This window comes from Sardina pilchardus, chromosome 7 (assembly GCF_963854185.1).
Source record: "Sardina pilchardus chromosome 7, fSarPil1.1, whole genome shotgun sequence".
Taxonomy (NCBI): Eukaryota; Metazoa; Chordata; class Actinopteri; order Clupeiformes; family Clupeidae; genus Sardina; species Sardina pilchardus.
The window spans coordinates 19,172,418-19,196,805 of record NC_085000.1 but is presented as its reverse complement, the minus strand read 5'-3'; the positions used below and the strand labels follow the sequence as shown (position 1 = coordinate 19,196,805).

Here is a 24,388-nt window from a genome sequence, read left to right as displayed (position 1 = left end):
CTCAATTTAATTTCACTTATAGAGCACACGTCTCATGGTGCTTAAACATTCAGAGAGAGCCTATGAGTAACAGGGGCGTGGAAAAACTCCCTTGAGTTGGAGAAAATATAGGAAGAAACCTCGGACAGATCCATGACTCAAGGGCCCAACCCATCTGCCTAGGGTCAGTTACAGTACAGTAAGGTCATTTTTAATGTCAGAAAGTTCAAATAGTCCAGTATAGGGAATAAATTGTCCATAGGAATTAGTCATATTCTTAAGGAAAGTAATGGGTCACTATTCCAAGTACATGGTTTAGTTTCACACGTAAATCTTCTAATAGAAGAGCTGTATGGCTCCTAACAACACAATGCCGTTGGGCTCTTGGAGGTTTACCACTTACTCTGAGTTAACTTACCCAGGTTTGTCACTAAACCACATACATGGAATACCCCCCTGGACTCAGTTTTTTTCCCCATCATAGCTTTCTCCTATGAACATAAGCAGTTTGGAAAGAATTTTGGTGAACCAGGGCAGTAACAAGCTGGACTATAACATTCACTGAACTACAGCACTGCTGGGAGATAACTTCAAAAACAGAGCAAAGGACTCGAGAGGATGACAAACATTGTGAGGGGGCTTGTCGCCAACCGTCCTTCCCAACAACACGCATAACAAATGAACAGTTAACCAATAGCATTGTACCAAAATGTTTTGCTTTATTTGTTTAGAGGAGAACTCATCCAGAATGATGGGGGAATGAGCACTACATTTGTGACACCACCTCCAGCTGGATAAACAGATTCAAACAAAAATAATCAATATAGAGGAATAATAATAATTATTATTATTATAATACATTAATCAATACAACGTGGAGTTCTGTGATGAGGACAGAGACCCAAACATCAAGGGGCCACCGTTATGAAAACCACCAGCACTAACTCAACCACCAAGAGCAGAAGTGGGAACAACATTTCTTTTAAATAAATTTTTATCAAAGCTTTGAATCATCATAAAACACCTCTAAAATTTGAGTTAAACTGATTATTTTTCATTTTTATATTTGTTTTTTCTTGCATTTTTTTTTTACTTTTTACTGTGTTTTTTTTTCTTTCTTTCTTTTTTTTTTTTTTCTTGCGCAACAGAGTAGAGGGTGGCTGAACGGGGAAGAAGGATGAGGGGTCCTTGGCTGGGCTTTGTGATCATGTGTTTGTGTGTCCAAGCTGGTTCAGGGACACAGACAAACGGCTAATGTTTTTATTTCATACTGACAGGCTGAAATGGGGAGGGAGGGGGGGGGGGGGGGGGGCATGTGAGTGTGGGTGGGAGTGTGCGCGCGAGCGTGCAATGTGATCTTTCTATGTGTTGAGGGATGTTTAATCGTGTATGTCGGTGTAAAAAGGAGTGTGCCTAAAAAGTATGTCTGTGTGTGAGAGAGTTCAGGTATCTGCGATGCAGGTCAACTTTGTGTGCCAATTAACGCACAAAGTTGTAGTGAGAAAGTGTGTGTGTGTGTGTGTGTGTGTATGTGTGCGCGCATGAACATATCAGCATAAAGAAGAGGTGAACAGGTCAAGTGAGTTGGAGTGTGTGCGTGTGTATGTGTGTGCATAAGGCACGACGATCTCAGTCCCTCAAATCCATGCTGGATCCGAACAGTGCCACCAGCTGCTCCTCGTAGTGAGCAATGTTCCTCTTCATGATCTCCTTGCAGGGGCCCAGCAACCGCTCAAATGCCTGCACATCCATGACTACAAACACACACACACACACACACACACACACACGTCAGACTTGATCTGGTGCTATATGACTGATTGCTGAATTGGTTTACAGTAATTTCTTGTGTATTAGCCGCATTGTGTATAAGCCGCAGGACAGTGTTTTATGCAAATTAAAAGATACAAAATCATATCAATACCATATACTGCGGCTAACAATCTGGAAATTACGGTAGTGCCATTTGTAAACATAATAATAATATACTATGTACAAGTTTTTCTGAGCCGTAAAGGCCAATTCACACCAAAGATTCCCTACATGACGAGACTGCGTTGCAGCGGTGTGAATCAGAAGTTGCAAGTCGTCGCAGAGCATTCAACATGTTTAGTCGCAGTTGCATGGTTTAAGAACGTTGCGGCTCGTCTCGTCTCGTCTCGTGGGGAATCTTTGGTCTGAACCCTACTCGAGGGCACGTGAAGGAAGCCTACCCAAGCACTTGACGTCTCCCACAGCGTATGCGGAGGCGGCGCGGGGCTTGTTGGTGACCAGTGCCAGCTCTCCAAAGTACTGGCCCCTGCTGCAGCGCGTGATCTCCACCTCGGCATTGTCCTGCTGGGCTGCCTTCGTCTGAGTGGGCAGTTGAGGGAGATGGGGGGGGGGGGGGGGGGGGGCATTGTCAGTTTAAGACTCTTAATGTACAGAAATACATGCCACAGCCAATGAAAGCCAATCAATGTGTGTGTGTGTGTGTGTGTGTGAGCAAAGAGACTTACTTTACTCTTCATCATGATTTTCACATCTCCAGATTCAACAATGTAGAAGCAGTCTGCCTTATCGCCCTGATGAACGAAGAGCACAGCCGTTTACGATAAAACCAGAGCAACACTATTGCAGATCAGCGATACAGATGTACAGTCACAGGGGTGTTGCCTATGGTTACTTACTTCACACTATAGATTAACCAGAACAATTTCAAAAATGCAAGTCATCCACAAGGGGGCACCAGATGGTAAAGGTAGGCTAGAGAGGCTGGTCAAATCTGCTGTCTGGCATCCATCTATAAATGACAGGAACTTATCTACTTGTCTGTCTGTCCGTTTGTCTTATTTGCATATCTCTCGAACCATTAGTCTGATTGATTTCACTGAATTTCACAGATGTCTAGCTACGGGCATGCGTTAAGTGCAGTGGCAAGTTTGGATAAGTAATGCAAAATGTATTGCTAATGTATCGCGCACAGAAGCACGCATTGGCTCCCTGTATGCAATTTGCTTGCATAAAATGATTCCGCGGATTTTGCAGCAAAATGTCAACCAACACGGGTATGCACTGGCTATTCAAAATGACATAAAAATGTGCAATAAACTGACTATGAATAGCCCAGGATACTTTGGGCTGTCTTTAGACTTTGAATAATAATATTAAAAACTACAATTCTGACTCCAAGGTCCCGAATTGGAAAGAGCGATAGCGGTTTCGAATTAAAGGACGTTTCGGAATGCCACACAGGACCAGCTACAGACAACGAGTGGCAGACAAAAGGTGATGTCACTTACAGTATAGTCTACCAGATATTGGGTTTGAGTCACATGATTGCAAATTTCACATGATGATGCATCATTCCACCAAATGGTTTGTCTTCAGTATCACCAAGTTATTCAATTGGCTAAACATAGGCCATATAGCCTTAACTCAAAGCTTTAGGATTTTATTCTTTTGATCAGCTGCAACAAGTGGCAGACATGCGGGATGTCCCTTATAGACTACCAGAGATTGTTTCCGAGTCATATCGTTGCAAATTTCACACATCTTTCCACATAAGTTGCCTTCTCCATCACCAAGCTATTGAATAGACTGAAAATATAGTCTTAACTCAAACCAACTGTTAGGCTTGTGCCATTTTAATCTGTAAAACATGTCACATGCAGCCATGTTTAAATTCTACTCACTGCACATTTATCATAATGTATTATAATTCAATATTCAGTATTCATTAATGAATGCTTAGCTGGAATGACGTCCCCATCATCCTATTTTTAAAGCAACTTGTAGGCATGTAATTGGGCTGCTGGTTTTCTACAGGAATAGCATGTGTGAACGGGCCCTGCACTAGTCTTCCTCAATAAATTGAAATGCCTCTTGTGCAAGATGTGCCATCATACAAATCAATTTAGACTGCAAAGTGGTTTAAGGAGATGTACAGGATGGAGACGCAATGGATGGCAACAGTAGATGAACAACAATGATGCCGCCACCCTCCTCTTCTGTCTGTCTGTGTGTCTGTGTGTGTGTGAGAGAGAGATACTTTGAGGAGCATGTAGTCACACTAACCTGCCTGATGATCCTCTCGCCATCCTGAAAGGCCTTGGCACCTAAAACATCCACAATCTTCTGGCGCTCAGACATCTAGGAGAAGAGGGGAAGAGTTACTCAGGGACAGACAAACAAGCACAGAGATTAGTGGGACACTTGGGGACATCTCCCGCTACTCACCTCAAGAGACTTGAGCAGGGGCACCATGTCCACAAAGGCCTCATACATCCTCCTCTTCTTGGCGTTGTTCTTTACGATCAGCCTGCGGAATGTTGCCCGGTCCTGGAGGAACATTCACAATCATAAGATTCAGACTAAAAGAAGGCAAAGGTTCTTGCCAGATTCTACTAACAGGGAAATTCCAAAGTTAAACAACCTGGGGTCTATTTGTGGTTGATATTGGGTTCAAACGGTCATTTGGGAGCAAAATTGCAATTGAGTCCTAACGTTACTTCCTACATCGGCTGAACTACAAACTGACTAAAAACAGCATGTGCAATCAGGAAACAATGTATGTGGGCCTACCATTACTGTAAAATAAATGTCTGCATTTTTACCAACCACTGACAAAGTTCAAAATAGCCTTACAACTCAGTGGTAGTATCCATAGGGTTCTTATAAATAATCTAAAGTATGCCAAAGCAATAAAAAGGATCGCTCTACCGCACACTGTCGACTTTTACTCACTTTTATTCAGAGCGGGTAAAAGTCAAAGAATAAAAGCAAGTAAAAGTCAACAGTGTCCGGTAGAGCGATCCTTTTTATTGCTATTTCAAAGTTCCTGCAATCTAACTGCACCTAATCAGGCTGTGCGTGGTACCTGAGTGATCTGAAGTATGGCAAACTTGTGTGTAAAAATGTACACAGAGGCTAAAACAGGGGGGGGGGGGGGGGGAGTTGAAGGCAGCAGTGTACTCACCATGCCCCAGAGAGCCCCCTCCTCTTTGGCGATGATGGTGGCGGCGCGGGGGGTGTTGTACATGAGCGCCAGCTCTCCGAAGCTGCCCTTGTTATTATACTGTCCAAAACAGCAGTCCACGCCATCTTTGCGCACCATAATATCAAAGATGCCCCTGCGAGAGAGAACAGAGCGGAAGAGAGCGAGCAGAGGTTAGATCCATACAGTAGACCGTGACCGGGAGAGGACACTCACTCTTGTCCAAATGTGCAAGTACACAAAAGGAACAACGTCTTGACTGATGAGGCTCGCTGCACTCTGCTGTGCTCTGCTGTGCTGGCTCCTGAATGGCACTTTAACATTTACTGTACTGCCCTCCCGCTTCTTTTGAGTGTGCCTGAATGGCACAGGTCAGCACCATCATCTTTAGCATATTAGAGGAAGCGCCTAATACAGTGGTTCTCAAACTGTTGAGCGGTTACCACTGGTGGTACGCAGTCTTTCTGTTGTGGTACTCTGGGAGATATGAATGCTGGTCATAAGGGTGGTACTTGGGAGTCAATTGTTCTCTGAGGTGGTACACATTTAGCCTGGTAGTAAACCAGACCCTGGAATGTTTCAGATTAAGGGTCTGGCCACGAATAATAAAAATGTCCCAACTCAAGGGGCGGCACCAAGCATGCATTTGAAAATCTCACCGCACGTAATTGGATAACACTATGACCAATGTTTACTGGACTTCGATGCAATTGGATAACAATAGGACCAAAACAAAAAGTTGTGGCGCTGTTATCATCAGTTTAGCTCGCCCCTGGCCGGCCTATATCAGATACACCAATTTGATTGGTTACCCCAGATGGTTGGGGTAAACGTAACGTGCATCATTGCTCGTGGCCAGAGTATCTTGCGGACACAATTCAAATTGTGCTCTCGCGGGAACTTCTGAATTTCCAGGGTAGTACTCATTGTGAAAAGTTTGAGAACCACTGGCTTAATACACAGCCACTCGTGTAGTGTGATGTTGAACCAACGAAGACGTCAAGACCCCCAATCTGTTAGCGATCCGACTACTATGAGAGTGGTGTAATGTGAACCCGTCTTAACGCTAACTGGGCTTCTGACGCTGAGGCCCTCCCATAACTGGCGCACATTTAGAACGCTCCATTACCGCCTGGGCTAGATCAGGCCAGATGTAGTCGTGTTAGCGGTCAGATCACACACAGATGCTCCTACTGTGCTTGCTGCCCGGCTGCTTTATCACAGAGCCAGACACATCTGGGTCACAGACTCCATGGGCAGCGGCACAGTGAGTGATACGCATGGCCTCTCCGTTCCACAATCCATTCTGGGTAACAGTGTCTGCTCTGCCACTACACTTAATGGACAAGTAAAATTACATCTATCGGCACAGCAGGCAACATCCATTCACTTCTAATGGGAGCTAAAGCAGAGTACGACAGACGCCCATTCACAGCCCATACGGCTACCGGGGGACTGAAAGATGTTGAGCTAGTAACACACACACACACACACCTTTCTATGACGTAGAAATTGTCACCATCTTCTCCCTGGTCGATGACATGCTCATCGGTCTGCACCCGCAGTTCAAACATGGCATCCAACACTTCTGAGAACTGCTCCTGTTCAGAAAAAAATATATATGCATGCCGTGTCACTGTGTGTTGCCCAAGAGTTCTTCAAGACTGCATGCGGCAGGATGTATAACAGTAAACACTGTGTGTGTGTGTGTGTGTGTGTGTGTGTGTGTGTGTGTGTGTGTGTGTGTGTGTGTGTGTGTGTGTGTGTGTACGTACGGGGTCAAGCGTTTTGAAGAGTAGGATATCTTTGCAGGCCTCCTGTAGGCGGCAGCGCTGCTCGTCTGTCTTGGGGTGCACTATCCGCGGCTCGGTGTCCTCCTCCTCCTCGTCAGGGTTAAATGCTTCCGCACACACTGCAGCCAGAACAGACCGTTACAGACACACACACACACCATCACACGGCAGAGGGGGAACACACACACACCACTAGCTCCAGCCACTGATGCAGAGTACGCTTGGCTTTTTTGACAAAAAAAAGTCTGTCGTAAAAAAACAAAACAAATATATACATATATACACACAAACACACACACACACGTAAAAAGTAAGAAACTAGAAAATAGCATTTCTAATGTATCTAAATCATCATGATAATGGCAATACTTTAGCGTCGAGTTTACACTGTCCCATCTGACTACTTGGGCTGAGTGTTTTCTTCCAAATTTGCACATTTTTGAGGCTACTGCTAGAAATCCCAATCCTGTGACGGAAGTTTGTTGAACTATGTTGAAGATTCATTCAAAAATCATCGAATCAAATTCAAAAATTGCATCCTTGTCCCCATTTTCAACATAACCAATCACTGAAATTAACGTTACAAAAAAAAAAGAAAAAAGGAAATGAGCAGAATTCAAAGGGGAGGTGGGGGAGGGGCACTGAGACTGGCAACAGACACTCCAGCTTTTTCACTATTTGTCGTCACAGTCACAGATGTCCCCAATGGCACCATGTCCATGAGATCATGTGACCGAGGGGGCTCCACGAGTTGTGTGGCCAGACGAAGAGCTACCGTAGCTGCCTGTAGCTTCCCTGACTGACCAGTAGAGGCCAGTCATGCACAAGGCCGCACCTGTGAACACTAGTTCAAGTCTTGATACAACCACCCTCGTATGCTGGAGTATCAGTGCAGTTTATGGACCATTGTTCTAAAAGAACAGTTTATTGCACTGTGCAGAAGCGCAGACCATGTTGTCCTGTGTCCCCAAATAAGTTGGGGTTCCACAAGCTCTCAAACACTATCCTGTGGAGAGTGAGACAGAGCGAGAGAGGGAGGGAGGGAGGAAGAGAGAGTGAGAGCAGGTTTTAAAACTCTGCAGTGGAGCAGGGAGAAGCCAGTGATCAAACACAGCTTGCCAGGTCAAAATGTCCCGGCCGCAGGGTTTCCCTGACCTCTGCTCTATATCAGGCTGCAGTAAGCCGCAGGGCCAGGGGAAGAGGCCCCAGGAAACTGGACCAGATGACCAGAGGAAGAGGCTGTGTGTGGAGGACCTGAGGAGGAGGACTACGGGAAGAGGGGGGGAGTGGACACAGTGGAGGTAGACAGGGAAATGGCACTAATGAGAGGGTCAGGCTGCGGGCAGCCCATGCATGCGTCCTACAAAGTCATAGTTTCTAAAATGTGCGATAAAATGGCCATATCGCCTAAACATGATCAGTTCAAATGATTAATTATAGGACCCCGTAACACTGATCAATAAAACGGGACATTTGACTGAAATTCTCATTAAAAACACCTAGTTCAGGAAAGAAGTCAAATCTTGAGTCAAATTAGCTATCGGGAAGCATCAAGCATGTATATCAGGGATGGCAACAGGTAAGGGGTAAAACGGGTAAGCGGTACAACGGTGTGTGGGGGTGGGCATCCTCTTCGCCTCCTTAATATACAATAGATCCCTTTTTAAAAGTTTCTCTAGTCTCAGGTCTCCTCTGCTTCTTTGGCGGTCTCCTCCTCAGCGTGAGTGCCGAAGTTTTTCCTGAAGCTATTCCGACTCTAGGCCCATTTATGCTCAACGTAAAATATGGATATGGATACGGATACGCGTGGAGTGTTTCAAACGTTCTTTACGTTGATTTCGTCCGTAGTTTGACACGAAATTGAGGGGCTTACGATAACTGATGAAACGGATGAAACGTTGCAATACCGAGCACTACTACAGGAATACCACACGAAAAAGTGGGAGCGCTATGCATTGACACGTAAAATACGGACGGAGGTATGAAGACATCACCGGGTAGAACGTACGTACAAAATACGGACGTTAATCGCCACACGTTGAGCGTGAAAGGGCCTTCTGAGAGCACTCTAGTGCTGGTTAAGTCCACTCACAATGAAACTCCCTTGTGGGTAGGCCAGCAGGGCCTGGGGGAGTAACTGCACTCAATCTTGGAGGTGTAAAAACAGATGAAATATCGGTCAGAACAGTCTACACCATGCTGTGTTGGGTTATCTCAGGTTGAGAGGTGACTGGTGTTGACTGTTGACCCTCACATTAGTGTGAAAGCACATAGATTTCTACTTCCAAGCTTAACTGTACCAGCACCTTCACTATCACAAATGCAGTGAGAGCAACAGGAAAAAAAGGGAATGTATGACATGTATGTTCTTGTGTGACAAGCACAAAAACTAATGTGGGTGTCTCCACTCTGACAAGACAACTGATGATTTCAGGAGATATGAGAACTGAACACTGAACTGAAAAATCAAGTTCGGCAAAGTCTTAAAAAATAGGAGCTTCTATTCTGTAAATGAACGAGGGTAGCGATTTGGGTCGCGGTGGGGCCATCAGTTCATCTCGAGTGGCTTTTGTTCACTGATCCCTCATCAGGTGAACAGACCTGTTGTACTGGATCGGTGATGCTGGAGGACTCTCGTGTTACGCTACTGCCCAGATCAGTTACCTCTAATTAACACGCCGAGATACACACCACTTCAGCAGGAATGACTACTTTGGTAACTCAAAAACAAAACAAAAAAAAAACACACACGTTGCATGGCATTATGCAAGAACACATTATGATGCAGGCTAAATGTTAATATTTCAAACCTTCTAAGAATTTCAAGGCTAACAGGAAGGCTACACCAGGTGTGCAGCTAGCTATCACGTCTGGTGTAGTCAGTTCCATTCATTAAAGTGGAGGCTAACTGTTGCAGCAGGCGCTACACGAATGCACCGCTTCAGTTACGCCAAGATTTGATACTATTCAATAATGAGGCTGATTTTTTAAACTCCTTTTCAACTCCGTGTGGATTAAATAACTACCTCTTCGAGTTCAGACAGGCTGTAGCTTGGGGACATGACATGATTGCGTACCGCTTCCTAACTGAAAAACGGTAAATGGTCTGCTCCTGCATTTATATAACCATTTTCTACATTCAAAGCACTTGGCAATTTCAAGCTGAAAGACTGTTTGTGCCCAATACAGAAACAAAAAAGGTATGTCATGCCTACTGCAATTTCACATTTTACCAATCGCCGACCTGAAACTAAAGCACAGCCTCTGCATCAGTGGAGTTTTACAGCGACAAAGACTGCAAGGTTAACCCAAGTCAGAGGAGCAAAATGACCACACACACACATACAAAACTAGCTATAATGGGATTAACCACAACATGCATAAATACAGTACACACACACTCACACACAAACACATGGCAATTACTGTACCACACAGCACGAGAAAATGACCAAGAGAAGCACAGAGCCTTTATCACAGATCTCTCTCACGCCCACTGATCACATGGCCACAGCACTGACGTCAAACAGTACTCACCCGACACTCTTCGGTTGTATCTGCTGGGAGGAGGGGCTGCAAAGAGGGACAGAGAGAGAGAGAGAGAGAGAGGGAGAGAAATTAATTTCAGATGGTCATGGATGGTGTTGAAAAACAGTGTAACGGAGTGAAACACACACACAGAACATTTCTACAATCCACACCACTCTGTTGGTAATGTGTGGGTGTTTTGACCGTAGGGTAGAACCAAGGTTCACAGCCTGGCCAGCAGGGCTGCAAGCCAAACTGTCTCGGTCTGTCCACACACACACACACACACACACACACACACACACACACACACACACACACACACACACACACACACACACACACACACACACACACACACACACACACACACACACACACACACACACACACACACACACACACACACACACACACACACACACACACACACACACACACACACACACAAGACTATGATGCATTAACATGGCCGTGTCAATGGTGATGGCCACCCCGGGTGCACTCCTCTCTTGCCCTCCCTCTCCAGCTCCCCTCTCACTCTATTACTAGACTGTTAGAATCCATTATGTTCAAGGTGCGACTGAAGCGCTCACACAAGACACACACACCATACACACACCTCTGACCTTCACCCACGGCAGTTTTACATCTCCGCAGTAGACTTTGACACTTACAATTCTCCATGTCACACATCTACAATGCACTGCCAGGTGGCCAACGGAGTGGAGTTATGGTTGTTATCAATCATGTGGGCAATATAATTACAACAGAGTTACTTTAGATATACTGTAAGATGGGTGTGAGAATTAAAGCCGTCTATTCATGCTTGGTTGAACTAGTCATAAATACAACCAATCTACAGAAAGCGAGGAAGGCCAAAAGAAGAGTTGGGCCTAAATGAGAAGAAAAAGTCTTCCAACTTGTGTAGCCTAGTTCTAAATCACGCCATGAATTTTTAACAACAAAGGAATTCAACAAAAGCTAGACTAATATAACCGCACAGATAATATAGCTGCACTAGCATCACTTTTCAAAATGCTAATTTTGTACATCGCGCTCACATCGATTTACAAATGAATCAATTCATGCAAGAAATACAAAGACTCAATACAATTAACATTAAAATGCTTGTATGAGTCAAAACTGGTAGAGGTCTGATCGGGTGAACCCAGGTGGCATAAGAGGCTCTGTGTGTGTGTGTGTGTGTGTGTGTGTGTGTGTGTGTGGTGAGAGGCAGCACTTCACTTTGCCATCACGTATGGGGAATATCTGGAGACTCAAGTTGCCATGACTACAAAATACAAGGGAGAACTCATCACCATAACAACATAGCCCCTACCAAAGTGCTCCCCCAACACCCACTCAAACACTCATGACAGACGGATAAATGAAATGAGAGTGGGGACACACAAATAATAATAAAAAAAAAGAAACATGCGACATTAAATGAAATAGGACGGGCACAACAGTTGAGAGATGACACAAAATGACAAAAAATTAGGGTGGCCACGTCCGACTATGAAGTCAACGTTATTTCACTCCACCATAGCCATTACACCCCTAATGACATGTGTGCCAATGCATTTGGGTGCATTTGTGCTGTGCTAGGCTAGTGCAACAAGTGGCCAATCACTAAACCTTCCCAGCAGAGCCAGTGACAGAGTTCCACCTAAAGGTCTGTTCTGAGAGCTGTTGAGTGCCCGTTTAGATTGTAAGCTCAAAAACAGGAGTCTAAGGAGGAGACCCTGTGATACAGCCAGATCAGGCTGCAATTTAGCTCTAAAATAGTTCTCTTTGCTAGTTTTGCGTGGTGTGATGCAAAATCGGTCTGCCATAATGTTCATAATGTAGAAAAGTTCCATACAATGGGTCACGACTCCAACTGTTTGCTCAAGCAAGGTTTGAATCTGAAGGAAGGGTAATTTCAGGATGTTGTAATCATGACTGCACAATATTCAGGACAGTTATGTGTGAATATGGCTTCTCTCACAACACTGTCATACGCATGCACCATTGCATTTCTCTTATACAATTCAGATTACTCTTTTCTTCCTAAAACTCTGAGCTGCTGATACCCAGGCCAGCAATGGCTTCTTTTATTTCATAATAGCCTAAAATACATCCAAAACATTTTGTTGGCATCATCAAGTTTGTGTACACATTTAATTGCTTTTCCAAATGAAAATGATTCACATTATTTAACCTTATCTAGAACTCTGATCTCAGAACTTGCTTGACGAAGTTCATTGATCTAAATCAGGTTTGAGATATTGTAAGAATGCAGCAGCACAGCACCCTTTGTCTGGTTAGGAAATGTTTTCAAAACAAGGACATATCATTTTAGCTGAAAATGAGCTGAAACGTGCTTAAACACTACAGTGCTCAAAATTAAGACGAGCACAGTAAGCCACCCCCGCAGAAACATTTTATAGATTATTCTTTTAGTAATGTCTTCTGACAGATTTTGTCGTATGAAGTGAACAATGTTTCTCCTAGATTCTTTTTCCACATGTTCTGTCATGAGAGTTGTAATCAAGCTACATTAGGGGGGTTCCAGGCATGCCCCCTGGAAGAAAATGTTTAATATTTAAATGTTTAAAAGCATCAATCTGGTGCTTTTTGAAAAGAAATTAAGAGGTTACACTATCATTTTTCTTTCTTTTTTTTTTTTTTTATCTATGGAAGAAATATTTCAGATATTTCTGCTATAGCCTAAACTATTTTGCACTTTAGAATTTTAGCCATGCACAAAGGTGGAATAGTTGTGTTGATACTGCAATAAGTTGACAACCACAAAGCATATTTTCACAAACAGAAATAGCCTAGTAAAAAATAATGTAGGCTACAGTTCAGCACATGAAATTATACAGAAGTGGTCACCTCTGTTGTTCAGCTAGTTAATCTAATTGTAGCCTAACGTAATGGCCATTATCTATAGATGTTACATCTTCCTATTTCAGGCCATGGCGGTGGGAGACTCTATGGCTAAGCAATGTACAGAAATGTTTGTACTGACATATTAGAATGTTATAATGTCGGCCCTAAATTGGAGAAAATAATTTGAAAACCGGATGGACTGCTGTTTATTCTGATATACGGGTTGCTATGCATTGAATGTAGTGAGATATTTCACCGAGAACAATGGGCTGTGCACTGCAGAATTTTACATGCCTATGATTCAGGCAAGTTTAATGTTAATATTCTCGCCAACTATTTATCACAGCAACTTGGCGCTAACTCCTTCCCTGCAAATCCAGAGTTCTCGCGGGAGCACAATAGAGCTCCACAGTCCCGCCCACAGCCTTGTCCGGAAGTAAAAATCCAATACAATTTCTCCATTGACAACTGGAGAATAAGCCATAAAATCGTAACCGTCCATGGTAGACGTAAAACCAGCTACGATGTGACTAAGCGATTATACCGGCTCATATAGATGTCAAAAGTTAACGGGGCATCAACCTTGTTTTTGAGAAAACAATGTTTTATTCACGATTTAACGAGAGAGTGCTACACTACCCAACACCCTACCGTGTAAAACTGGTGAAAGCAGAGCCTTTGATTGGTAGAGATCGCCGTTGCCATGGCAATCCCAAACAAACTGTACTCAACTTTTCCCGCGCCTATCGTCCGGCTAGCGTCTCGCTGGAACTTCAAAACTTAAAATGGCAGCAGGGCTGTCAGGACCGATGTGTGGTCTTCCGAAAAAGAACAGTTTTCTCATCTTGAAGGTTGAATTTACTCAATGGAAACGGTAGGAAGTAATCATCTTCTTTTCTCAGATTAATATGGAACCATGTTAAACTATGGTTAGGCTGCAAATGTTGGAAATGTGTGTAGGCCTACGTTTGCAAAGCATCCTGGGATTTGAGTTCTCTAACTAGGAATTTAAGATATGTACACAGTCTTGTACCTTTCGCTTTTTTTACATTTTCTGTTCATTTTTTCACTCGAAATTACAAGTTATATGCTTATGAGTCACATCGTAGCTGGTTAGCCTAAGGCATGGTCTAAAACTCTTTATATCCGGATTTTTCCAGAAGTCAATGGGAGAAATGAATGAGAAATTTTCTTCCGGACAAGCACCTCTCTCGGAGGAGGGGCGGGACTGTGGAGCTCTATTTGAATCATGTCCGCAAGATACTCTGGCAATGAGCAATGATGCACGTTACTTCCTACCTCAGAAACCTGTGTAACCAAAAAATGAGTGGGCAAGCTAAACTGATTAATACAGCGCTAAAACTTTCGTTTTTGGTCGTGGTGTTATCCAATTGCGTCGAGGTCCAGAATCAGTCATGGGTAAACATTGGTTGTAGTGTTATCCAATTGCGTGCAGTGAGATTTTCAAATGCATGCTTGGTGCTGCCCCTCGAGTTAGGCCATTTTCATTATTCGTGGCCAGACCCTTAATCTGAAAGATTCCAGGGTCTGGTTTACTACCAGGCAGAGTAAACTGAATTGTTTGGCTTTCCGATGGATGGGATGTTATGATGTAGCCATCATGTTAGCCAAGCCTACTGTCTCAGAACGTATAGGCTGCTGCCTGCTGCAGCCGCCGCTTGTCTTCAGTTTTCTAATAGCCTAAAACTTAATCTTTATGCAGCCTTCAAGTCCTGATTGGCTAAACCAGGGTTGATGCAACTTAATGAAGTCTTTCAGAAAAGATTTTCAATGATGACGTTGGTTGTTGTGCTTTTACAATGTTTTACAATGCGCCACTGCTGAATACATTGTAGGGGAAACACTGTCTAGTTATGCAACAGGGGCGTAAAATAGGCCTAGGGGTGTAAAGATTCTCTGATACATATAGGTAACCTATTTGAACATTAACGATGCTAGTGTATCAGAAGGTGAACCCCTGGATTGGTTTACCAAGGAAGACTTAATGTTACAAATTATGTTGCTTTCAAAATCATGAGACCGACCCTGATTTGCTAACACACATCAACAGAGTGTCTAGCCTTCTCCAATGAGGGTAAGTAGCATCACTGCTACAGTGGCAACTAACTTAACGCAACATGGACATGGCCTGTGCGACAGTAAGCACAAACCTCTAACCTAACTTCTTGCTATCAAACACCCCATGTCTGCGTAGTAACTTTGCTCATTCTCCAACATTCTCCTTCCTGCAGGTGTCTCCCCAACGTACTGCTATGAGTGCAGACACATGGTCAGCTTTAACCTTTAAAAGGTGTGGGTTTTTAACATTCTAACACAAGATTCCATTCCGCAACAATTCAAGGTTCTAAAATTCTATGTAGAATTCAACGAACCCAGAGGTGCGTTCAAGTTCACCGAACTTAGGCGAACATAGGCAAACGTTTGCGAACGTTCGCAAACAGTATTCCGTTAGCCTTCAGTTTTTGGCGAACGTTAGCTAACAATCGCAAACAGTCTGAGGAGGTGGTGCGCCGCGAACATACAGTGGAACTGGACGTGAGTTTGTCGAAAGCAACAATGCAATTACTGTTAGAATGGAAGGTTAACACCAAATCGTTCAAATTTAACAAGAAAACATGTTCACCTCGAACGTTCGCCTACAGTATGTTTGCGAATTTGAACGCACCTCAGATATTCTTTAGAATGTTCATTTTTCAACATTCCTGTCACACCGGAGCTCTCAATTTGATTGGTGGCGGAGTGTTCTATGGGTGGAGCATGCATGTTTAATATCGCTCAAAATCACACAAATTTGATTGTGGGAAGCCAAAATAATGACCATGATATGACACAATCGATTAAATGTGCAGCCCTATTAGGTTTGATAGATGTGTACCGAATGTACTGAAGACAGTCTTTAACAGTAATCAACAGCAGGGTTTTTTGCGTGTTGACTGTATTTCAAAATTGAGTTCCCACACAAACATACTAAGTGACAGACCATATGTTGCTAGGTCGGTAATTGCCTATATAGGGCTGTTCAGACAAGTGCAGTTGCAGTTTATGCTCCTTTCTATATGAAAATGGATACATGTGCTTCTTCTGTCTGTATCCGTAGGCTTGAAGCGATTCAAGCGAACAAACAAAAAACGAAACCAAAAGAGCATGGACATCAGCTTCTGACTGTAACTGTATCCATTTTTAACATTGAGCATAAAATTAATTCTGGTCACTCACCGACTAAACATCAGTGTAGCAAAAGGGGATGAAGCTCATTTGATATATCCTGAATAACTTGCATTGTCCAAAGCAGTCTACTGACTGGCTAATTACACAATACACAAGAGCCCATAATAACCTTTGCATTGCAAACCACAGTTCTCCATGGACATTTGGCCTACTAATAGTCAGCACAAGAATTTTATAATCTGAGCTAAAGACAACATTTAAGCAAAATCACCTGACTTAATTTGTACAATAACAACGAAAAGTGGAACAGAGGGTTGTGGCAATTATGCCACTGCAAGTCAGTCCATTACTATGAGGAATTCCAGACACTGACTGATTCCAAATGGGTTGTTCTGGGAACTTTTAAACCACTCAAAAACCAGACACCACAAGGTTTGTGGGAGGAGAACTTGCATCTCAATGGCCCATTAATAATATTCCTTGGTAGCTTGTGTGTGTTGCGTTTCTAAAGTCACTGCTAACAATGTCAAACATACGAACAAACGTATTACAAATATGTGCATGACAGTGTCAGGATGTAATAATGAACCTGAACAGACAGATTGAAGCGCACAAATGTGTGACATTTGACAAACTGACAGACTCAAGTCACACTACAGTATCGCAAGCCTCGTCTCCCCGCTGGCAGCATTCGCTCTTATCTGCCCCAACCGGACAGGACCGTGAAGGGCGTAGGACACATGTACAAAAGCGCATGGTGATCTCAACTCCCCAGCCTTACTGATAGGACACATGAGAGAGGGGAACCCCAGAGAGGGTACAGCATTAATCTTCAATTCAACTCTGTTGCATGCTGCATGTTGCAGGTTGCAGGTTATTCTTGTGCTGAGAATACACGCAGTATAGTTTCCCTATAAACCACACTAGCAGCATTGGGGGAGCTGTATTTGACACCATGTCCCACAACACAAAAAATATACTGTATGTGACAGCGGTGGGGGGTTGAATGTCATTGGTCATGTGCAGGGAAATAAAGAAAAGAAAGAAGAAAAAAAAACGTGCAATACTGTTGTATGTCAGGCTTTCAGTGGACTACATTTCTGTGTTAGGCGCTGTGGAGTTCCACTCGCACAGAACAAGGCCAACTGTCTCAGAGGCATCCCCTTAAACAGCAGGACTGCACCCAGATTCACAGGTCTGGTTTGGGATCTACAGCACTGTTTTATGAATGAGGGTAAAGAAAGACGCAAACCTGCCACTGTTGCTGAATGAAGGCTGAAGGAGCCTCCATCATGTCACAACTTCAGACAACAATCAGAGGACAAAAAGTCCTGCTGCCTTCAGAAGGAAGGCACAACTCTATGGAGTTGCACCACACAAACAGTATATATACCTATATATACTTATATATCTCTCTACTACACTGTTCAATGTACATGGAATGGCAATTTGCATACCATTCTATTCTCCTCTCTTCTCTTCTCCCATATTTATGAAATTATTGCATTGATTATTGCTTTTGTCTTTTCCCTCCAAAACAGATCCAATCAGAATTTCTCTCCGTCCCTTTATCCATCACTCCCGACCTCTTCACGCTGGGTGTCCTTCCCTCCCCCTCTGGCGCTCTCCTTCTTTGGCAGACTCAAGCCCATAAAAGGCAGTGGCCCTGTCCTTCTGTAAGCTGGTGGAGTTAACCCTCTGCAGTCTGATGATTACGCAAAGAGCCCTCAACCAAGTGGCATTCACATTCTGTATAAGAGAGAGAAAGAGAGTGTGTGTGTGTGTGTGTGTGTGTGTGTGTGTGTGTGTGTGTGTATGTATACACAGGGCACCGGAGATTCAGAGAAAGCACAATGTGTCTTGGAAATATCTTGGAAATGAGATCAACAAACTAGTCAAATCAGCCTCCAAAGCTTTGACTCTAAAATGCCTGGTGCACATAGCTTGGGGCTTCTGGAACATGTAGTATCTGTACGTTTTGAAAAGGGAGCAAGGGTGTATTTCAGGTACGTGGTTTAGTGAAAAACCTGGGTAAGTTAATTCAGAGTTGGTGTGTAGGTGTGTAGGAAGTGTACCACTGACTCCGAGTTAACTGGTTTGTCACTAAACCATGCACTTGGAATACCTCTCTACAGTAAAGGTTGACATGTTGTGCACACATCTACACGGTCTGTTATTCACGTCCTGGTTATCTGCTCGGCTGTGAGGAGTCAAGGTTGGTTCTGTCAGTCTAATCTGTTTTGACGAGTGGAGGCTGCTGGGTTTGAACACTGTGGCGATGAAGGTCAGAAACCAGCCAATCAAAGCACACACACACAACATGACCAATCAGCACACCACCATGCTTTTTAACCACCATGAACGGGCAATTCAGCATTCTGAAACTTTGTCGTCCCCAGATTATCTTCGGCAAGTGTGTGCTATCACAAAGACACTTAACATATTCAGCTACTCACAAACACAGTCCCCGCCAAACACACACACACACACGGGCGCGCACTCACACACACACACAGACACACACACACACACACAGAGACAGACACACACACACACACACGGTGTATCCTTACTGGCCTTCTGACGTTGCCCGCATGTTGTCCCCATGACCCCCCTCCATAAGCCAACTGCACTAATCGGCTTGAGGGAAGAGTACGTCACTCTCTCTCTCACACACACACACACACACACACACACAAAGGGATATGACTAGGCTACTGGGGACAATTCAACAGGACACAGAGACTGCTGTAGTGCTGTAATCATGAGGGAGAGGGTGAGCGAAAAGGCAGTGGTAGTCAGGCACTACCATTAACAAAACAAGTAACACACAAACTGCCTGAAGGATGTTAGGCTTAGTGGGTTTATTAGGACTTCTGACCTCTCTCTATTCTAAATAAGGCTGGCCAGGTCATGAGACAGTGAGTGGCATATCTCTGCTCTGCTTCCCCATTCTCTCCAGTCCAGGTGCAGATAAGAAGAGAATGGGGAAGTGCTGAAGTTCAGATTAACATCGATGACAAAGTGCATACACACCTGCCACACATGATTTAACACTGGACCAAACAACTTTAACTAAGAATCTTTGATATTTTAAGTGTGTTTTAGTATTTACAGTTTTTTTTTTCCATGATAAAAGTCCCTCTGTACCACTGTTGGAGAACGCAGAACTCACTGATGCCCAAATAAATAACAGACTAGTTGTCAATCTTAGACTTAACAAGTGCTGATATGATGACTAGCTCTAATTCATAGAAGAAATGTCTACAGTCAAATTATTACAATGATTAAAATACACAATGACTGCAGCCATTTTATTTTGGACAGTCTAAACTTCCAGTAAACTTGGCCAACCAAAGATTATTATAGAGCAGCAGGGCAGGGGGTCATCTATCATAGCTGCTCCTTCACACAGTTACTTACAACACATACATTACGGCAGACACTCCACCCTGATCTCACTATATATCCTTATTACATGATTATATCATGTGATTAAATCCAGAAATCTGCTGCCAACAATTCTGGTCACTACACAACCAGAGCACATAGGGTTGGAATTGACAGATGGTTTGTGTGTGGGTCCGTTCATCTCTCCAGAGTAAGTAACACAGGGCATCACACCCCCAACAGTTGGACTGTTGAGCCACTGCTCGCTCACACCAGTTAAAACAAAGCTCTGTATACCTAAAAGGGCACTATAAACACGCTGCCTTCTGCAAGCTATAACAAATCCACCCACCAGCCACTATCACAGTCACACATATGTGACTACAAGAATTCGGGCGAGCAAAGCACTGCATAATCTCTGTAAGTGTGCGTGTGTGTGTTTAAAAAGTCTACTTAGAAAAAGTCTGCTCCCCTCTATAGCTTCACCCATTAAACCTCCAGATTGTAAGTAAAAAGAACTTCACTCGTCACTCATATGCATAACATACAGTACAAGTCAGACAAGTCTACTGGCCACAACATTCACTAAATTATTTGCCCAATTGCACCTGCAACCCCCTACCCCCCAGGGCAATAATTCTGCAAGTAGATCTAGATCACAAGGAGGCCTAAAGGAAGGTAAGGGTTAGCAGTTTCCATGACAACAATTCACTTTCTCAATGAAAATGTGGTGGTTACAAACGATACGTGCACACGTCCTACACTGAAATGTTATTCGGTGGCATCACGGACAAGCATCTGAACGTTGCGGGATTCAATAGCATCTGCCCAAATATTCTCAATGACAGATTGGGCGCCATTCATGTGACTGCATCGTATGCCATGGCAACAACGGTAGGCTACAAGAGGAGTCATTCATACACTACAATCGCAAATGGTTCAATGGCAATGTGGGTGTACTAGGGGAGTCTGTCCAGCTGTATAAATCCTTTGTAGATTGTGCATTTATGCATTTAAGCGAAAAATACGCAGAAATTGCAGCCACTTATGTGATCGTATACATCACTCAACAGTGGCTAGCGTAAGGGAAACCTCATACAGACTGCAGTAGGTATTACTATTTTAATCAGGTTTTAAGCTCTCTCGCTAAGAGTGCTCTTCAAACAACGGCTCACACCTTGTGAAAAGGTATTAGAATCCAAAATTAAGCTGATCATCTGTATGTTTAAGACAATAACAACAAGAACTGCAACGGATGCAAAGGTAGCTCTAAAATGTTGAGATAGCTGGTAACTCAAAAATGTCTTGCTAGTAGCTTCTACTTTTGCAGGTCAGTTTAGATGGTTTGACATTAAAATTTGCAATAGATTCGATAGTGTCTGCAGAAGAATATTAGTTTCCCACTGAACTGTTATAACAATATTAACGGTCAAACTCATTAGCGAGGGAGGCCAAGGTTTAGTACTTACGCTCGAAGTCAGAGTCGTCGTCCTCGTCATCCTCGTCCCCATTGGACTCTGTTTGCATCGGCTCGCCATCAAACATTACTCCCTTCCCACCTGATCTGGCAGGAATGCCGGAGCCAGCCCCATCTTGACTCCTCGTATCCCGCAAACGAGTAAAATACTGCACGGCAAATTCCACCAGGTCCGCTGGTCGCTGCCGGAGGACCTCCACGGTGTAGCCTTGTAGCAACTCTGTCAGGCCGGCTGGAATTTCGATACTCATTTCTGTACCGAGATTGTGTCACCAATAAAGTTGTATATTTCTCTGAAGTACGTGTAGTTTCTTGAAGAAAACTGTTATTCTGCTAACCAGTTACTTCTTCTGTGTTAGTCCATGAGGGTCGTTTATTTTCTAGCAGTAACGAGAGATGCCTAGCTAGGTTTAAATGTAAGCTAGCAAATGGAGCTAGCCAAGCTTCAAGGAGCGGTGGTAACAGTTCGCACTCTCAACCAACTCAACTTAACCTGACAAATCTTGACACTATAGATCAAACATAACTGACATAACGCTAACAACTCTGGTGTGTGGAAAGGCGTGGATAATCACCAGGCCAGTACAGATTATCAGAATAAATGAATCAATTGTCCTAGCTCTTGGCTAGTTTGCGGTAATGTTAGATAGATAGTGATTTCAATGTTCCCAAGTTGCCTTGCTGGGGAGCTAGCTAACGAACAAACTTATACTAGCTCAATAAAATCAAAATATTATAGACTGACAAGCCACCCAGCTAACGTTACACAGAAAATAAGTTCTTGTAACCTACAGCTGGGACCTGTCAAATGACAGACAATTTAGCTTGGTAGGCGACACACTTGCAAAATGCAGATGCTGTAGCAGGGCTTGGGCCGCGGATTAACGTAACTCAGGGAGCTATGAAGACACAAGGGTTTGTTGGGTCAAATCTTAACCTTCACATGCTAGCGTTAGCCTAACTTTGTTACATTCAATAGAGTCGCTAGCTAGCGCTTGTTAGCGAAAAGCATCAGGTAACTAACGTTAACGTTTGCTAGCTACGTCCAAGAGTAACGTGAGATGCACCGAAGATTCTGAGATTCCACTGACAAAATATCGATGATATGTCTTGGAAATCTCAACCTACTAACGTTAACACGTAAAACAAAACTGTGAATAGTCAGAAATCTAGCCAAAAAAACTATCTATTTCCCTACTTCAACTTCGATAGGTGATCCGTTAGCCGGTAATCAGTTAACGTTACCTTCCTACGGTTAATTCCAGAGCTACCAGGCAGTCAATTAACGTAACGTTCGAAAGCCTTGCAGGCGCACAGTCCCTCGCCTACCACTCTGTAGCCTACTAGCAAGCGAGATCCACTTCCCGTCTTCCTCTTTCCCACTCGTTTCGTTCAGACGAGCACTGCTGGAGTCAAATACTGTTGTTGCACGTGGTACTGCGTGAAATGCAGCTGCCAAAGTCAGAAAGTTCAGATAATGTTGTGTTCCTCGGCAAAAATACAAAGTACCGCCCGCTAAACCAACAGCTAGGGAGCTGACAGGATATGGGCCAAGATAGTCGGCTAACTAGCTAGCTAGCTAAGTTCACAGCAGCCTGTCAGATACATGAGGGGTGGGACAACAGTGACAGAAAGGTAACGTTAGCTAACGGTATCGTTTAGCTGTTTGTTTACGATTTCGTCTGAGAAGCAATACAACAATTCTCAGAGAACGTACCAATGACATAAACTTGAACTGATTATGGACAAAAGTGACTTCCTTGGTTTTCAACCAGTGAGCTATGTAAACTACTAAGCTAATTAGTTAGCTGGCTGTCGAAACCTGAGCGAGAGGAATCAACCCGCGCCCGGCGAATTGCGAGCTTCTGCGGAGGGAACGCCGAAGGAAAAATCTGCAGACTTTGGACTTGTCCGGTTTCAGATCTGACGTCTTCTGCAGGTTTCCCGATTGACACAAAATAGTCGTGTTTGAGTTATTAAATTCTTGATACTTCGCCGTTAGTCCGTTTCTGCCTGCCTCCGTACGAGGCACCCCGCTGCTCCACACGAGCTTCTTCGATAGGCGTGGCCACACACTTGATGCACAAGGACAGCGGGAAACCCTGACTGACGTATCGAACAACCAATCACGAACAACCAACCCAGTCACTTTTGGACTGGCAGATGATTTAGATAAGAGACATAACCATTAAAATAAAGATGAAGATAAAGAAGTATAATAACAAGATGAGCCATTTAACAAAAAGGGTTTCACTTCTGTTTGTAGCTAGCCTACATAACTAACCGGAAACCTTGACCCTCACTCCGTCATTCAGGATTTAGTGGAATAAATTGTAGCCTGTAACTCGACTATCATGATGCCGAGTGGACAACAGTGTCACTGAACGTAAATATTGTGAAAGACTAATGTCTTGCAAAGAACTTGCATGAATTTTATGACTCCATTGTGAGCTGAGAGAATTTTGCTGTCCACGTTTCAGAGACGCAGTCAAACTAATCCTCACCTCACGATGCCTTTTCTAGAAGCGCGCCTTGATCACTGGCGCAGAGATTTCCAGACGTACAGTAGCCTTGAAGTACAGTAGTAGGCCCAGGCCTAACAACAGTTTGTACTATGGTCTTGTGGGCACCACATTTCTGCTGCAGAAGAGACGCTTCAGTATTCCGCAACTATCTAGACAGGCTATTATACAAATCCTACAAATCTTAATTTGAGACAATAATGAAGAGAGCCTAACCGAATTTTTCATAATGTCGTGTTTTGCCTGTGCATAGGGTCACTAGCTTATGTATGCTGAGCGAAGCCTATGATGCAATAGGATAATTAGAAGATTATTGTTAAAGTCAGCCTAGGTAGAGATTAAGAGATTTTTCTCATGACATTTGGATGTGGTTTGATTTAAGAGTGCCATCTGTTGGCGCAATGTAGGACAGCATCAGAATGTGTAATTGTAGCTTAGGCATGAAGGATAGGCATGAATTTGGATGTGAATAAAATGTGAGAGAGCTGATGGGATAAAAGCAGGGTCTATGAAACCACCAAGAATGAGAGAAAAGCCTACAGTACAGACGATGTGCTATGGGGACTAGCTATAAGTTGAGGTGCAGAGAGAATGTTTCTTTTGAAGTCAAATAAATATTGTATAGATCCATAGCAAGATGTCTGTGAATATTTTA

The 24,388-nt window shown here is 43.6% G+C and overlaps 1 protein-coding gene across 1 annotated transcript; it reads right to left on the bottom strand.

Moving 5' to 3' along the window:
* Window positions 1-676: 676 nt before the first annotated feature.
* On the bottom strand, window positions 677-23,270 carry prkar2aa (protein kinase, cAMP-dependent, regulatory, type II, alpha A). Its single transcript, XM_062541089.1, has 10 exons — window positions 21,204-23,270; window positions 10,285-10,320; window positions 6,730-6,866; window positions 6,449-6,555; window positions 4,937-5,090; window positions 4,198-4,299; window positions 4,036-4,110; window positions 2,478-2,543; window positions 2,193-2,331; window positions 677-1,733 (listed from the first exon to the last, which is right to left on the bottom strand). Exons 1-10 carry the CDS (start codon window positions 21,460-21,462, stop codon window positions 1,609-1,611), a joined length of 1,200 nt encoding a protein of 399 aa, XP_062397073.1. The 5' UTR covers window positions 21,463-23,270; the 3' UTR covers window positions 677-1,608.
* Between the last annotated feature and the right edge of the window lie 1,118 nt (window positions 23,271-24,388).

Bases quoted from the DNA above. Each gene is read 5' to 3' on its own strand.
- prkar2aa (XM_062541089.1), bottom strand. From the start codon at position 21,462: ATGAGTATCGAAATTCCAGCCGGCCTGACAGAGTTGCTACAAGGCTAC. The intron at 4,300-4,936 runs GTGAGTACACTG...ATGTTCCTCCAG, and splicing joins AGGGGGCTCTCTGGGGCATG to GACCGGGCAACATTCCGCAG. The intron at 4,111-4,197 runs GTGAGTAGCGGG...CTCTTCTCCTAG, and splicing joins CCCTGCTCAAGTCTCTTGAG to ATGTCTGAGCGCCAGAAGAT.